At 44.6% G+C, this 16,017-nt stretch overlaps 1 protein-coding gene across 1 annotated transcript in view; it reads right to left on the bottom strand.

The window, feature by feature from the left end:
• Nucleotides 1-567: 567 nt before the first annotated feature.
• LOC124616279 overlaps nucleotides 568-16,017 on the bottom strand; it is a 150,339-nt gene continuing 134,889 nt past the window's right edge. The window contains exon 4 of the mRNA XM_047144581.1: nucleotides 568-1,714. Coding sequence (XP_047000537.1) covers nucleotides 1,571-1,714 — 144 coding nt within the window. The 3' untranslated portion in view covers nucleotides 568-1,570. The remainder of the gene's footprint in view (nucleotides 1,715-16,017) is intronic.

Raw genomic sequence — 16,017 nt, 5'->3', positions numbered from 1 at the left:
CAACAAGCCGACGCCTTGGATTCACTGTTATCGATCATCCTCCATACAGCCGACTTGGCCCCATCCTATTTTAATTTGTTTGCAAGACTTCAACAACGCCTTCGAGGACGTCACTTTGATAGTGGGGAAGCGCTGCAAGCGAAGATGAGGTCGTGGCTCTGTCAACAAAGTCAAACATTCTACAGTGACGGTATTGACAAACTGGTCTCTCGTGGGGAGAAATGTGTTCGTCGCCAGGCTGACTATGTTGAGAAATAAATGTGTAAACATGAAGAATAAAGATGCAGAATGTTAATAATGTTCGTTTTACTTAAAAACCTTTGAGAGTTTTCTCACAAAAAATTCGGGGGCATTATTTTTCAGAACGCCCTAGTATAACAGGCAACGGCCTTGCCGCAGTGGATACACCTGTTCACGTCAGCTCACCGAACTTAAGAGCTGTCGGGCGTGGCCGGCCATTGGGTGGGTGACCATCCGGGCCGCCACGCGATGTTGCCATTTTTCGGGGTGCACTCAGCCTCGTGATGCCAATTGAGGAGCTACTCGACCGAATAGTAGCGGCTCCAGTCCAAGGAAACCATCATAACGACCAGGAGAGCGGTGTGCTGGTCACACGCTCCTCCTATCCGCATCCTCCACTGAGGATGACACGGCGGTCGGATGGTCCCGATGGGTCACTTGTGGCCTTAAGACGGAGTGCTTGAATGCCTAGTATAATGCTATATTTTGGTTTATGGCGTGTAGATCCATTTTGACAGTGATACCAGGTTGCTACAGGATCTCGTATGATGAAGTGGAACATACCGTATCTGACATAGACTTGACGTTTATAGGTGTGACCATTTCAAGACAGAATGGAGAGGATGGGGCGGTTTACGGAAAATGCAGCTACTCTGGGAAGCCATTGGTAATAAAGAATCCAAACCGTAGCGACAAGTGTCGGCTCATACACGCAGTTTCACGTGGTAAGATCGCTACACGGCCGCAGGCAAAACAGATTTCGATTCTGGGGTGTCACTCTGTGAATCAGCCATTGGGAGTTGTCAGTCGTCAAAGATCTCCTTCATCAACGTGCAGCTCAAGGGCATGCACGTCGCCACGTCTTCGCTTTACCTTTTATTTCTAATTTGTAGGCGAGTGTATATAATGTTATCTCTTGGAGCCACTGGACTTCTATATCAACATGGAACTTACGAATTTCGTGACTGAGTTGAGCCGCGTACAGCTGACACGCAACAAAATTGTTTAAATTCTTTGCATCCTAAGAGAAGACTTTTCGGTCAACTATTCCTATTCGTCCCAATCGCCCACACGGATCGACTGGCCCTTTTGTACATTATGAAAAGACCACCAAACGGTTCATTTCAAAGTAGTGAACTTATTTGATACATCGTGCAATATAGTGAAGAACGCAAACAAACAACACTGTTGTAACTGTATGGGGTCGCAGACTGTCCTGCAAGAATCATAGTGTACATTGTCCACAGCATTCGTTCGAATCCTCGAGATATCTGCGTGCTGAACACCAGGTAGCTGAGAGGGGCAGAAGTAGTGCGCAGGCAGGCAGCTGTCAGATGACGACAGAGACGGCTCGGTTGCGGTCGGCGCCGAGCTGGAGATCAGGAGGTTCCTCGACGTCCTCTCGGTACCGCCACATCATGTAGAGGGCGCCGCCGCTCACCGCCACCAGCAGGGACCCCACCAGCGCCAGTGGCTGCAATCAAAACATAACAGCTGATAGCACGTCTACACAGAGTACGCGAAAGAACTTGCCCCCTCTGACAGCCGTGTACCGCAAGTCTCTAGAGGAATGGAAGGTTCCAAATGATTGGAAAAGAGCGCAGGTAGTCCCAGTTTTCAAGAAGGGTCGTCTAGCAGATGCCCAAAACTATAGGCCTGTATCTCTGGCATCGATCTGTTGTAGAATTTTAGAATATGTTTTTTGTTAGCGTATCATGTCATTTCTGGAAACCCAGAATCTACTCTGTAGGAATCAACATGGATTCCGGAAACAGCGATCGTGTGAGACCCAACTGGCTTTATTTGTTCATGAGACCCAGAAAATATTAGATACAGGCTCCCAGGTAGATGCCATTTTCCTTGACTTCCGGAAGGCGTTCGATACAGTTCCGCACTGTATCTGATAAACAAAGTAAGAGCCTACGGAATATCAGAATAGCTGTGTGGCTGGATTGAAGAGTTTTTAGCAAACAGAACACAGGGTGTTGTTATCAATGGAGAGATGTCTACAGACGTTAAGGTAACCTCTGGCGTGCCACAGGGGAGTGTTATGGGACCATTGCTTTTCACAATATATATAAATGACCTAATAGATAGTGTCGGAAGTCCCATGCGGCTTTTCGCGGATGATGCTGTAGTATACAGAGAAGTTGCAGCATTAGAAAAATGTAGCGAAATGCAGGAAGATCTGCAGCGGATAGGCACTTGGTGCAGGGAGTGGCAACTGACCCTTAACATACATAAATCTAATGTATTGCGAATACATAGAAAGAAGGATCCTTTATTGTATGATTATATGATAGCGGAACAAACACTGGTAGCAGTTACTTCTGTAAAATATCTGGGAGTATGCGTACGGAACTATTAGAAGTGGAATGATCATATAAAATTAATTTTTGGTAAGGCGGGTGCCAGGTTGAGATTCATTGGGAGAGTCCTGAGAAAATGTTGTCCACCAACAAAGGAGCTGGCTTACAAAACACTCGTTCGACCTATACTTGAGTATTGCTCATCAGTGTGGGATCCGTGCCGGATCGGGTTGGCGGAGGAGATAGAGAAGATCCAAAGAAGAGCGGCGCGTTTCGTCACAGGGATATTTGGTAAGCGTGATAGCGTTACAGAGATGTTTAGCAAACTCAAGTGGTAGACTCTGCAAGATAGGCGCTCTGCATCGCCGTCTAGCTTGCTGTCCAGGTTTCGAGAGGCTGCGTTTCTGGATGAGGTATCGAATATATTGCCTCCCCCTGCTTATACCTCCCGAGGAGATCACTAATGTAAAATTAGAGGGATTCGAGCGCTCACGGAGGCTTTCCGGCAGTCGTTCTTCCTGCGAACCATACGCGACTGGAACAGGAAAGGGAGGTACTGACAGTGGAACGTAAAGTGCCCTCCGCCACACACCGTTGGGTGGCTTGCGGAGTATAAATGTAGATGTAGATGTAGATGTAGACCTAAAGCTCGGGCATTACCTCCAGAGCATACAAATAGGCGACATTACGGACTACTGCTCTTCAGGTTCCTTATAATTTTAAGGTCTGTGCCTGGACTCCTGTACTACTAAACGACTAATAGGGTACACGGTCACAGCCGCAAGTTGTCTAACATCTTCCAGGAGCAACAAAGATTTTATTTTTGATATTTCGTATACACACATAAAAAAAAGGTTTGCTCCACCTCGGTTCCTAGAGTTCCGGAACCTGTACAGAAATTTGGAATAGAGATCAACACAAACATCATTTCCGCCCTTTTTATTGCTCATGAAAACCACACATTGCATGTTGTACCACCATAAAGAGAGACCTTCAGAGGTGGTGGTCCAGATTGCTGTACACACCGGTACCTCTACTACCCAGCAGCACGTCCTCTTGCATTGATGCGTGCCTGTACTGGCCGTGGCATACTATTCACAAGATCGTCAAGGCGCTGTTGGTCCCGATTGTCCCACTCCTCAACGGCGATTCGACGTAGGTCCCTCAGAGTGATTGGTGGGTCGTCGTCCATAAACAGCCCTTTTCAGTCTATCCCAGGCATGTTCGATAAGACTCATGTCTGGAGAACAAGCTGGCCACTCTATCCGAGCGATGTCGTTATCCTGCAGGGAGTCATTCACAAGATGTGCAGCCGGCCGAAGTAGCCGTGCGGTTAAAGGCGCTGCAGTCTGGAACCGCAAGACCGCTACGGTCGCTGGTTCGAATCCTGCCTCGGGCATGGATGTTTGTGATGTCCTTAGGTTAGTTAGGTTTAACTAGTTCTAAGTTCTAGGGGACTAATGACCTCAGCAGTTGAGTCCCATAGTGCTCAGAGCCATTTGAACAAGATGTGCGCGATGGCGGCGCGAATTTTTGTCCATGAAGACGAATGCCTCGCCAATATGCTGCTGATATGGTTGCACTATCGGTCGAAGGACGGCATTCACGTATCGTACAGCCGTTACGGCGCCTTCCATGACCACCAGCGGCGTACATCGGTCCCACATAATGCCACCCCAAAACAGCAGGGAACCTCCACATTGCTGCGCTTGCTGGACAGTGTGTCTAAGGCGTTGAGCCTAACCGTGTTGCCTCCAAACACGTCTCCGACGATTGTCTGGTTGAAGACACATGCGATACTCATCGGTGAAGAGAACGTGATGCCAATCCTGAGCGGTCCATTCGGCATGTTGTTGGGCCCATCTGTAGCGCGGTGCATGGTGTCATGGTTCCAAAGATGGAGCTCGCCATGGACGTCTGGAGTGAAGTTGCTCATCATGCAGCCTATTGCGCTCAGTTTGAGTCGTAACACGACGTCCTGTGGCTGCACAAAAAGCGTTATTCAACATGGGGGCGTTGTTGTAAGGGTTCCTCCGAGCCATAATCCGATGGTAGCGGTCATCCACGCAGTAGTAGCCCTTGGCCAGTTTGAGCGAGGCATGTCATGACAGTTTCTGTCTCTCTGTATCTCCTCCATGTCCAAACAACATCGCTTTGGTTTACTCCGAGACGCCTGGACACTTCCTTTGTAGGCAGCCCTTCCTGGCACAAAGTAACAATGCGGACGCGATCGAACCTCGGTATTGAACGTCTAGGCATGATTGAACTACAGATAGCACGAACCGTGTACGTCCATCCTGGTGGAATGACTGGAACTGATCGGCTATCGGACCCCCTCCGTCTAACAGGCGCTGCTCATGCATGGTTGTTTACATCTTTGGGCGGGTTTAGTGACATCTCTGAAGAGTCAAAGGGCCTGTGTCTGTGATACAATATCCACAGACAACGTCTGTCTTCAGGAGTTCTGGGAACCGGGGTGATGCAAAACTTTTTTCGATGCGTGTTATTATTAATCTAATTAAAATTTTTTAAATACTGTCATAATACTTGTTAAGAGATGCAATCTTATGTTGGAGATTTAATTTAGTAAGACAAGTATTGTTGCTAGAAACTGTGTACGACTCTTGATACAGCGTAACTCACAGCGCAAAATTACCCAGACTGTATGTTCATCCAGTATTTTTAGATAGGATCCACGTACACTGAGATGACAAAATTCGTGGGATAGCTATATGCACCTATACAGATGGCGGTAGTATAGCGCACGCAAGGTATAAAAGAGAAATGCATTGGCGGAAACGTCATTTGTACACAGGTGATTCATGCGGTAAGGCTTCCGACGTGGTTATAGTCCCACGAAGGGAATTAAAAGATTCTGAACGCGGAATGGCAGTTAGAGCTAGACGTGTGGGACATCCCCTTTCGGAAATCGTTAGGGAAACCAGTCTTCTGAGACCCACAACGTCAAGAGTGTGTCGTGAGTACCATATTTCAGGCCTTACCTCTCACCACGGACAATACAATGGCCGACGGCCTTCAGTCGGTTTTGTAGAATTGTCAGTGCTAACAGACAAGCAACACTGCGAGAAATAACGGCAGAAATCAACGGGTGACGTACGACGAACGTTTCCGTTAGAACAGAGCGGCCTAATCTGGCGTTAATGGGCTACGGCAGCGGACTACCGACGCGAGTGCTTTTGCTAACAGCATGACATCGCCTGCAGCGTCTCTACTGGGCTCGTGACCATATCCGTTGGATCCTAGACAACTGGAAAACCGTGATCAGATGAGTACAGATTTCAGCTGGTAAGAGCTAATGGTAGGGTTCGAGTGTGGCGAAGATCCCACGAAGCCGTGTACCCAAATTGTCAACAAGGCACTGTGCAAGCTGGTGGTGCCTCCATCATGGTGTGGACTGTGTTTACTTGGAATGGACTGGATCCTGTGGTCCAACTGACCCAATCATTCACTGGAAGCGGCTATGTTCGGCCACTTGCAGACCACCTGCAGCTATTGATGGACTTCATGTTCCCAAACAACGATGCAATTTTTATTGAGACAATACACCATGTTGCCGGACCACAATTTTTCGTGATTAGTTTGAAAAGTATTCTGGACAGTTCCAGCGCATTTTGGCCACCCAGATCGCCCGACATGAATCCGATCGAACTTTTATGGGATGTAATCGCGAGGTCAGTTCTTGCACAACATCCTGCACTGGCAACACTTTCACAGTTTTGGACGGCTATAAAAGCAGCAAGCCACGTCTAGATGCTACACCACGCTGGGAAAAAGAAGTTAGATAAGATATTAGGAGGTATCCTACGAATTTTGTCTTCTCTCTGCTGTTAGAAACTGTGTGTTAATCACGGTGCACAATTTTCTCAGACTATGCAGGGTGGCCCATTGATAGTCACCGGGCCAAATATTTCACGAAATAAGCATCAAATGAAAAAACTACAAAGAACGAAACTAGTCTAGCTTGAAGGGGGAAACCAGATGGCGCTATGTTAGGCCCGCTAGATGGCGCTGCCATTGGTCAAACGGATATCAACTGTGTTTTTATAAACAGGAACCACCTTCCTTTATTACATATTCTTGTAGAACGTAAAGAAATATGAATGTTTTAGTTGGACCACTTTTTTCGCTTTGTGATAGATGGCGCTCTAATAGTCACAAACGTATAAGTACGTGGTATCACGAAATATTCCGCCAGTGCGGACGGTATTTGCTTCGTGATACATTACCCGTGTTAAAATGGACCGTTTACCACTTGCGGAAAAGGTCGATATCGTGTTGATATATGGCTATTGTGATCAAAATGCCCAACGGGCGCATGCTATGTATGCTGCTCGGTATCCTGGACGACACCATCCAAGTGTCCGCACCGTTCGCCGGATAGTCACGTTATTTAAGGAAACAGGAAGTGTTCAGCCACATGTGACACGTCAACCACGACCTGCAACAAATGATGATGCCCAAGTAACTGTTTTAGCTGCTGTCGCGGCTAATCCGCCGCACATCAGTTGCAGACAAATTGCGCGAGAATCGGAAATCTCAAAAACGTCGGTGTTGAGAATGCTACATCAACATCGATTGCACCCGGAATTGCATGCCGACGACTTTGAACGTCGTGTACAGTTCTGCCACTGGGCACAAGAGAAATTACGGGACGATGACAGATTTTTTGCACGCGTTCTATTTAGCGACGAAGCGTCATTCGCCAACAGCGGTAACGTAAACCAGCATAATATGCACTATTGGGCAACGGAAAATCCACGATGCCTGCGACAAGTGGAACATCAGACACCTTGGCGGGTGAATGTATGGTGCGGCATTATGGGAGGAAGGATAATTGGCCCCCATTTTACTGATGGCAATCTAAATGGTGCAATGTATGCTGATTTCCTACGTAATGTTCTACCGATGTTACTACAAGATGTTTCAGTGCATGACAGAATGTCGATGTACTTCCAACATGATGGATGTCCGGCACATAGCTCGCGTGCGCTTGAAGCGGTATTGAATAGCATATCTCATGACAGGTGGATTGGTAGTCGAAGCACCATACCATGGCCCGCACGTTCACCGGATCAGACGTCCCCGGGGAAAGTTGACGGATATTTGCCATCGTGATCAAACGACAACGCCTGACAACATGCGTCAGCGCATTGTCAATGCATGTGCTGACATTACGGAAGGCGAACTACTCGCTGTTGAGAGGAATGTCGTTACACGTATTGCCAAATGCATTTATTTCATTGATGTGGTATTTACAGGTAATCACGCTGTAACAGCATGTGTTCTCAGAAATGATAAGTTCACAAAGTTCAAATGTACCTACGTTCTGTATTTTAATTTAAAAAACCTACCTGTTACCAACTGTTCGTCTAAAATTGTGAGCCATATGTTTGTGTCTATTACAGCGCCATCTATCACAAAGCGGAAAAAGTGGTTCTACGAAAACATTCATATTTCTTTACGTACTACACGAATATGTAATAAAATATTGGGGCTCCTATTTTTTTAAAAACGCAGTTGATATACGTTTGACCTATGGCAGCGCCATCTAGCGGGCCAACCATAGCACCACCTGGTTCCCCCTTCAAGCTAGACAAGTTCCTTTCTTTGTAGTTTTTTCGTTTGATGCTTATTTCGTGATCTATTTGTCCCGGTCACGATCAATAGACCATCCTGTATATTCATCCAGTATTTCCACTTAACAACCACATATACCACTGAATACACCTCAAATATTATACACACAGTGTGTCCCAGTTCCGTGAGGACTGTGGCTATGAAAAATAAAAGTCATGGCTTCCGTTCACAAAATCACTGTATTTATTCAAAATAGTCTTCCCCTGAACCAAACCACAGCTGAAATAGTTTTAACTGTTTCGAAAGTACCCGTAGTCCTTTTTTGGAGTTGAGTTTAGTAATACAGTACAATTTTGTTGGACATCATTAACTGTGTCATAACGGATTCCTTTCATTGCCGTCTTTAATTTGGGGAAAAGCCAGAAGGCGTCGGCTGTGGCCAAATTCGGCGAATACGGTGGTTGACCCAGGACGGTGATCCGTTTGCTGCCCAAAGCTCGCGCACAATCTTTGCTTTGTAGACTGCGGTCTCGTGATGGAGGAGTAACTAGGAATCTGCCTCTCGGGATTTGGTCGAATTCGCTGAATTCTCGCCCACGAAAGCAGGAGGACTTAAAAAAATTTTTGGCTCACTGCTCCACTGCAGTTTTCCGACGAGTGCCAGACACGTACAGTTAACATTCGCGGCCAGGATGCCTGCTGCAGCAATGGTAGCGCTGATACTTTCTACAGCTGTTTCTGGAACTTCAAGGATCGTAACGCTGCAACTCGCCACGAGATAACTTTGCAGTTTGGAATTTCGCGCAAGCAGTCCTAACGGAACTTCAATACACTGTGTAATTGTACGACACAGAGCTCAGGAGATATGATGCCCATAAACAGTGACATGCATGAGAAGCTAGCTTTTGCTTAAAACCGAGCGTAAATTTTCCAGGTTATACTCTCCAGTGTTTGATAACAAGAGCACTTAGCAGCTTTCAACAAACTGTTTAGGTAATTTATAACCTTTTCAAATTTTTTCCTTGTTTAAATTCTTAACGGGAAATATTCAACACATTAACTCATTTGTAAAAGCAATCAGATGTTTGCATCTGTTTTCAGATTAGAAGATTTTCGACAGAAAGTTTCATATTTTTCCCACAAAATCTTCGGTAGTTCAATAGATAGCTATAAGTTCAGTATAAAGCGAATTGTGTGTTCGATTCTTGTTAGCAGCAACTTTCTGTTACTTTCATTTATATTCTATACGTATTATCAAATGGAAATTTTAATGAAAAGTACTGAACCGTAATTTTTTAATAAAAATAATGTCTTTTATATTTGACTGTCAATCACATGAAAATAAATTACAATTCGATATAGGATTGCAAGCAGTGTTGCAGTTAAGTTCAATAAATTGTATACATCAATATTACAAGTAGAGTTTTAAAAATAAAAAGATATTTTCTTTTTATTTTATATTTCACAGCTTTGTACCAAATTTTAATTTATAGCGAATACTTCAATTTTCATGCGGTTATTAATAATAAATAAAAATATTATGTTCATTAAAAAAATATGTTTCAATGTTTCTTAATTAACATTTCCATAGACCTCACATAAAATTTTAAAAGTAATTTCTAGCAGTAGCTGAACAAGCGACTTCAGAAATACTAGAATCAAATGCTGCCCACTCAGCTACCGGTGATTATGTCGAAATGTGGAAGTGATTTCCACTTGTCGCCACTCGAAAATCTAGTAATATTCAAAAACGATGTTCCAGAGTGTTTTGAGAGTTGCGCCGTAGTGCGATATAAAATTTATTATGGGGCACTGATCTTCATACACTGTATGTGTAAAGGAAATCGAAGAGAGTCAGACGGTAGGGCGTCGTAGTTAAATTCAGAACGCTAACAGAGTGACTGAGACAAGTTACGTGCGTGGTGCAAAAAGTGACAATTGACATTGAACAATAAGAAGTGTGAGGTCCTCCACATGAGTAAGAGAGGAGTTATCCCTCGGTTCACTTTCCAGAATTTCGCTCTGTGATAGAAGTTTAATGTATTTTCTTATTCCATTTTGTAATGATGAAATTCACTTTTTAATTGTTGCAGTCTTTCTCTGAAAGAGCAAAGATTACCCCGAAAATTTAAAGTTTTTCCACGTCTGAAAACATGTTCCAAGGTACAACACTGTCATGTATCCGGGAACAAATATTCGACTGAAATTTAAAGTTTCGCAATTTTGAAAATCTTGTTAGTACTGTATTTAACACAGTTCTCTCTAGTACACACCAAAAACCAGGAAGTGCAATGAAATCAAAAAGAAGCATTATTAAAAACCAGTTACAACTTAAATACATTTTGAAACAGAAACTATTGGAAACAAATACAAATTTCCATTTTCATAAAAAGTAAAATTTTTAGTACATTAAAGAAACTCTATTCTTTTTCCAAGTATCGCGTGTTCCATGGTGAAAGAGCTTCTTCTGTTTCAAGGTACAAGATGCTATACAACCGACAAAGTGTGGCTTAACTATGTATATACAAATACTTGTAAATATGGAATTTCACTCACATAAGTTCTATAGTACTTTCTTCCCAATATATTTAATATAGTATGAAAAACTTCATTTTGTAGAACGCGAAATTTTTACAAATACTGCGCAAAACACAAACCCGTGTCTAACAACAAGAAAAACTAGAAAATGACAGAAACTGCTTAAACATTGATTCACGTGATTCTAAAATCAGACACTAGACTGAAGTACCGACCGAAAAACATTGTATATTCACATTTGCACTATCCTCTAGGTACAACACTGTCCCCTACTAGAATAATTACATTAAAATATTTCGTCGAGCACAGCACAAGAATAAACAGTTGACAGTTCCTACGATCCCTTAGTCAGGCAGGCAGCAGTATCAAGTGCAACCCAATGCTGGAGAACGGAAAGCTTTACTCAACCTAGAGTCTGGATTTTGAGTACAAAAGTTCAACCGGAACAGAGAAACTGACAAATATACGAGGGCTATCAGAAAAGTAGTCTCCGTTTTTTATGTAGCCTGGGAAGTAGAAACGAGGACAGAAAATAAGCTTCACTGCCTTATGAAGCAGGTCAGCGTGCTTAGATTATGTGAGTGCATAATGTCTGTTCCTTTGGGCATGTCCGAAAGAGCAGACATCACGCAGAATCCGCAGCTGTGATACATGTTAAGTAAATTGAAGGTGGATGGGGGAGGAAGGAAATGAAAGGGAAGAAACTCATAATGTCAGCTGCATCGGGACTTTGTGCGACGTCAGAGGCGCCGAGTGTGTCTAAGTGGTTGACGCAACTGCCTGGAAAAAAGGAGATGCTAGGTTCGAATCTCGGTTCGGTACACATTTTCACTTAATGGCGCTGACTCTGCGTAAAGCTCCGATGCAGCTGTCATCTTGAGCTCCTTCCCTTTTCTTTCGTTTCTCACCCCCCCCCCCCCCCCTCCATCATTAATTCACTTGAAGTGTGCTTAGTACTTAGCGAAAAAAAGCTGTATTGGTTCTCTTTCGCCGTTCAGAACGAGAATTGCGACAGGGAAACTGGACAAATGAGAAATCCGTTCTGTAATCCGGTTTTTAGTGGCGACAAATTCAAAGCCGTAGAGGGATTTATCGAAACATTTGTGCTATACGTAATCCGAATATGGTGAATGAATGTGCTGTGTATTATTAGTGCCCATTGTTTAAGGGTGCAAGAATAAATGTAAGTGATCATGGCAAAAGTGATTGTACCTCTGTAGTCAGGAACGAACAGGTACAGAAATTTGATAACAATTCTTGAAAAGTAGCTTTACACGATATGTAAATTGTCTGAAAAGTTTCCGCAGATTTCTTCGAATGCATCGCATGAGATCGTAACCGAGCATTTAGAGCACTAAACTTTCTATGCTCGTCGAATACTATAACGTCTCCCGAATGATCGAAAAACGCAGAATTCGGCTGCTTCCTGCACTTTCTTTTGCACTGCACTTGCTAAACAGTGTCAAGACCGGTGGAGGAAACGTGTTTCCTACGTTAACGCGGAGACGAACCACCTTCGCCGAACAAACCAAAAATAACAAATCAAACTGTATCACTCACAGACCTTATGGGTACCGCTTTTTTGGAGTGCTAAAGCCGCCCTACAGGCCGGATTTGGTGGTAGGTGACTTCCTCCTATTCGTGCACGTAAAAAAGAGGACTTTGCCCCAAACGCTTTGACTGCCAGGAGGAATTTAAAGATGATGTCACGAGCTGGCTGAAATTCAGGGCGAACTCGTCAATTAGTTAAGATTTAAGTTAAATGCAAAAATCTGAGTGGTGATTATGCAGAGAACTAATAAAAGAAGTAGTTTTAATACACTATTGGCCATTAAAATTGCTACACCAAGAAGAATTGCAGATGATAAACGGGTATTCACTGAACAAATATATTATACTAGAACTGACATGTGATTACATTTTCACGCAATTTGGGTGCATAGATCCTGGGAAATCAGTACCCAGAACAATCACCTCGGGCTGTAATAACAGCCTTGATACGCCTGGGCATTGAGTCAAGAACTTGGATGGCGTGTAGAGGTACAGCTGCCCATGCAGCTTCAACACGATAGCACAGTTCATCGAGGGTAGCGACAGGCGTATTGTGACGAGCCAGTTTCTCGGGCACCATTGACCAGACGGTTTCAGTTGGTGAGAGATCTGGAGAATGTGCTGGCCAGGGCAGCAGTCCAAAAATTTCTGTATCCAGAAAGGCCCGTACAGGACCTGCAACATGCGGTCGTGCATTATCCTGCTGAAATGTAGGGTTTCGCAGGGATCGAATGAAGGGTAGAGCCCCAGGTCGTAACACATCTGGAATGTAACGTCCACTGTTCAAAGTGCCGTCAATGCGAACAAGAGGTGACCGAGACGTGTAACCAATGGCACCCCATACCATCACGCCGAGTGATACGCCAGTATGGCGATGACGAGTAAACGCATCCAATGTGCGTTCACCGCGATGTCGCCAAACACGGATGCCACCATCATGATGCTGTAAACAGAACCTGGATTCATCTGAAAAACTGGCGTTTTGCCATAAGTGCACCCAGGTTCGTCGTTGAGTACGCCATCGCAGGCGCTCCTGTCTGTGATGCAGCGTCAATGGTAACCGCAGCCATGGTCTCCGAGCTGATAGTCGATGCTGCTGCAAACGTCGTCGAACTGTTCGTGCAGATGGTTGTCGTCTTGCAAACGTCCTCATCTGTTGACTCAGGGATCGAGACGTGGCTGCACGACCCGTTACAGCCAGGCGGATAAGATGCCTGTCATCTCGACTGCTACTGATACGAGGCCGTTGGGATCCAGCACGGCGTTCCGTATTACCCTCCTGAACCCACCGATTCCATAATCTGCTAACAGTCATTGGATCTCGACCAACGCGTGCAGCAATGTCACGATACGATAAACCGCAATCGTGATAGGTTACAATCCGACCTTTATCAAAGTCTGAAACGTGATGGTACGCATTTCTCCTCCTTACACGAGGCATCACAACAACGTATCACCAGGCAACGCCGGTCAACTGCTGTTTGTGTATGAGAAATCGGTTGTAAACTTTCCTCGTGCCAGCACGTTGTAGGCGTCGCCACTGGCGCCAACCTTGTGTGAATGCTCTGAAAAGCTAATCATTTGCATATCACAGGATCTTCTTCCTGTCGGTTAAATTTCGCGTCTGTAGCACGTCATCTTCGTGGTGTAGCACTTTTAATGGCCAGTAGTGTATTTCCGAGGAGTTTGGTATCCAGCGAAGTACGCTAAACTCACCCTGGTGCCCCTCGAACCACGCACGTACACTGCGAGCTGTCACTCTTTGCATTGTCCTGCTGATAGATGCCATCGTGCCGAGGAAAAAATAACCTGCATGTAGGGGTGGACAGTCCCCAAGGATAGATGCGTAGTTGTGTTGATCCACGTATGTTTTAACCACATCAGCAAGCGAACAGTTTACAGGCTTAGCCGTTACGGATATGATTCCACCATTGGCTCGAAAGCCAATTACCACACTCGTTTTGACGCAAAGAATGGTTCAAATGGCTCTAAGTACTATGTGACTTAACATCTGAGGTCATCAGTTCGCTAGACGTAGAAGTACTTAAACCTAAGTAACCTAAGGACATCACACACATCCATGCCCGAGGCAGGATTCGAACCTGCGACCGTAGCCGCCGCGTGGTTCCGGAATGAAGCGCCTAGAACCGCTCGACCACATCGGTCGGCTTTATAGCTGTCCCAAACTCCGAAAGTGTTACATCTACGTTTATATTCCGCAGTCCACCTTATGGAACATGGCGGAAGGTGCCACTGTTACTTCCCCCTTCTCTGTTCCATTGCTGAATCGCGGGCGGGAGGAACGATTGTTGGTAAGTCTTTGTGAGAGCTCGCATCTCTCTAGTTTCACCTTCGTGACCATTCGACGAGATTTAAGGAACAGGAAGCAATATATTGTTTGACTAGGAAAGTACGCTGACGGAAATCTTAACAGCAAACTACAGCGTGATCATCACGCCTCTCTTATATCGTCTATTACCAGAGATGGATTAGCATTTCCATGACGCGCGCTTACTAAACGTACTGTGATGAAACGTACTAATTTTCTTTGTATCATCTCTATTTCACCTACGAGTCCTTTCTGGTACGGTTCGCAGCCTGACAAGCAATATTTGCTTATAGAGCAAATAGTGGTATTTGTAAGCTACGTTCGCCAGCCGTTGTGACCGAGTGGTTCTAGGCGCTTCAGTTCGGAACCGCGCGACTGCTACGGTCGCAGGATCGAATCCTGCCTTCGGCATGGATGTGTGTGATGTCCTTAGGTTAGTTAGGTTTAAGTAGTTCTAAGTTCTAGGGGACTGATGACCTTAGATGTTAAGTCCCATAGTGCTCAGAGCCATTTGAACCATTTTGTAAGCTACATTCTTCGAGGTGGTCTTCTGTACACTTTCTCGGGACACTTTCAATAAATCTCAGTGTGGAATCTTTGATTAATTTTATTTGGTCATTCCCCATAAATGGCTCCGTACACATACTCACAGATGTATGGGGATTATGTTAGAAACTTTCAGGGGTGATGGAGAAAGGTGTATCAATTTAAGATAAAGGACTTAGGTTCGCGAACAACCGAGTCGAAAGTTATAAAGGAAAATCATTTTGATACCTTTGCCACTGGAATGCATGTAAAGGTACTGTTGTTGCTAAGACTGTAGGGTAAGCTACTTTCACATGGATAAAAAAAAAGAAGAAAAGAAGTGCAGTAAATATGGGCTTTAAAATACATACCTTAATCATTTGTTCAGCAGAAGAGATGTGTCACAGCACTGAAGATGAACAAGTAGTCCAGTTCTTCAAGTGTGCATTTTATAATCCATATTTACTGCAAATTTCTTCTTGTTTTGGTCCATACTACCTCCTCCAAAAATATGGGAAACAAAGCTCTCCATGCTACTACGTCTAAAAGTTGCTTACCCTGAGGGCACAGTAGCTACAGCGCTGGCACATGTATTCCACTGTCAGAGATATCAAAACGATTTTCGTTCATAGATTTCGAGTCGACAGTTTCCGAACCAGGATCCCTCATCTCATATTGGTACGTTAACCCTTCTCCATCATCCCTGAAAGTTTGTGACATCATCGCAGAATCACACGGTATGAAGTCCTGACCTGTAGGGAGTGAATGTGGGGGTGGGATTATGTTTAAAGACCGCTTCCAGTGATGGTTCCGCAATAGTCTACTCACACAATAATCGATCTTTCCGTTTGTTTATACGTTGTGCGTTACTTTGTTAATGTTGAGGGCAAACTGCCAATCCCTGCACCAAACATCGACACTACAGGT

The sequence above is a fragment of the Schistocerca americana genome, chromosome 5, assembly GCF_021461395.2.
Source record: "Schistocerca americana isolate TAMUIC-IGC-003095 chromosome 5, iqSchAmer2.1, whole genome shotgun sequence".
NCBI classification, from domain to species: domain Eukaryota; kingdom Metazoa; phylum Arthropoda; class Insecta; order Orthoptera; family Acrididae; genus Schistocerca; species Schistocerca americana.
Note: the sequence above shows the minus strand (reverse complement) of the source record. Positions and strands in the feature narration are given on the sequence as shown.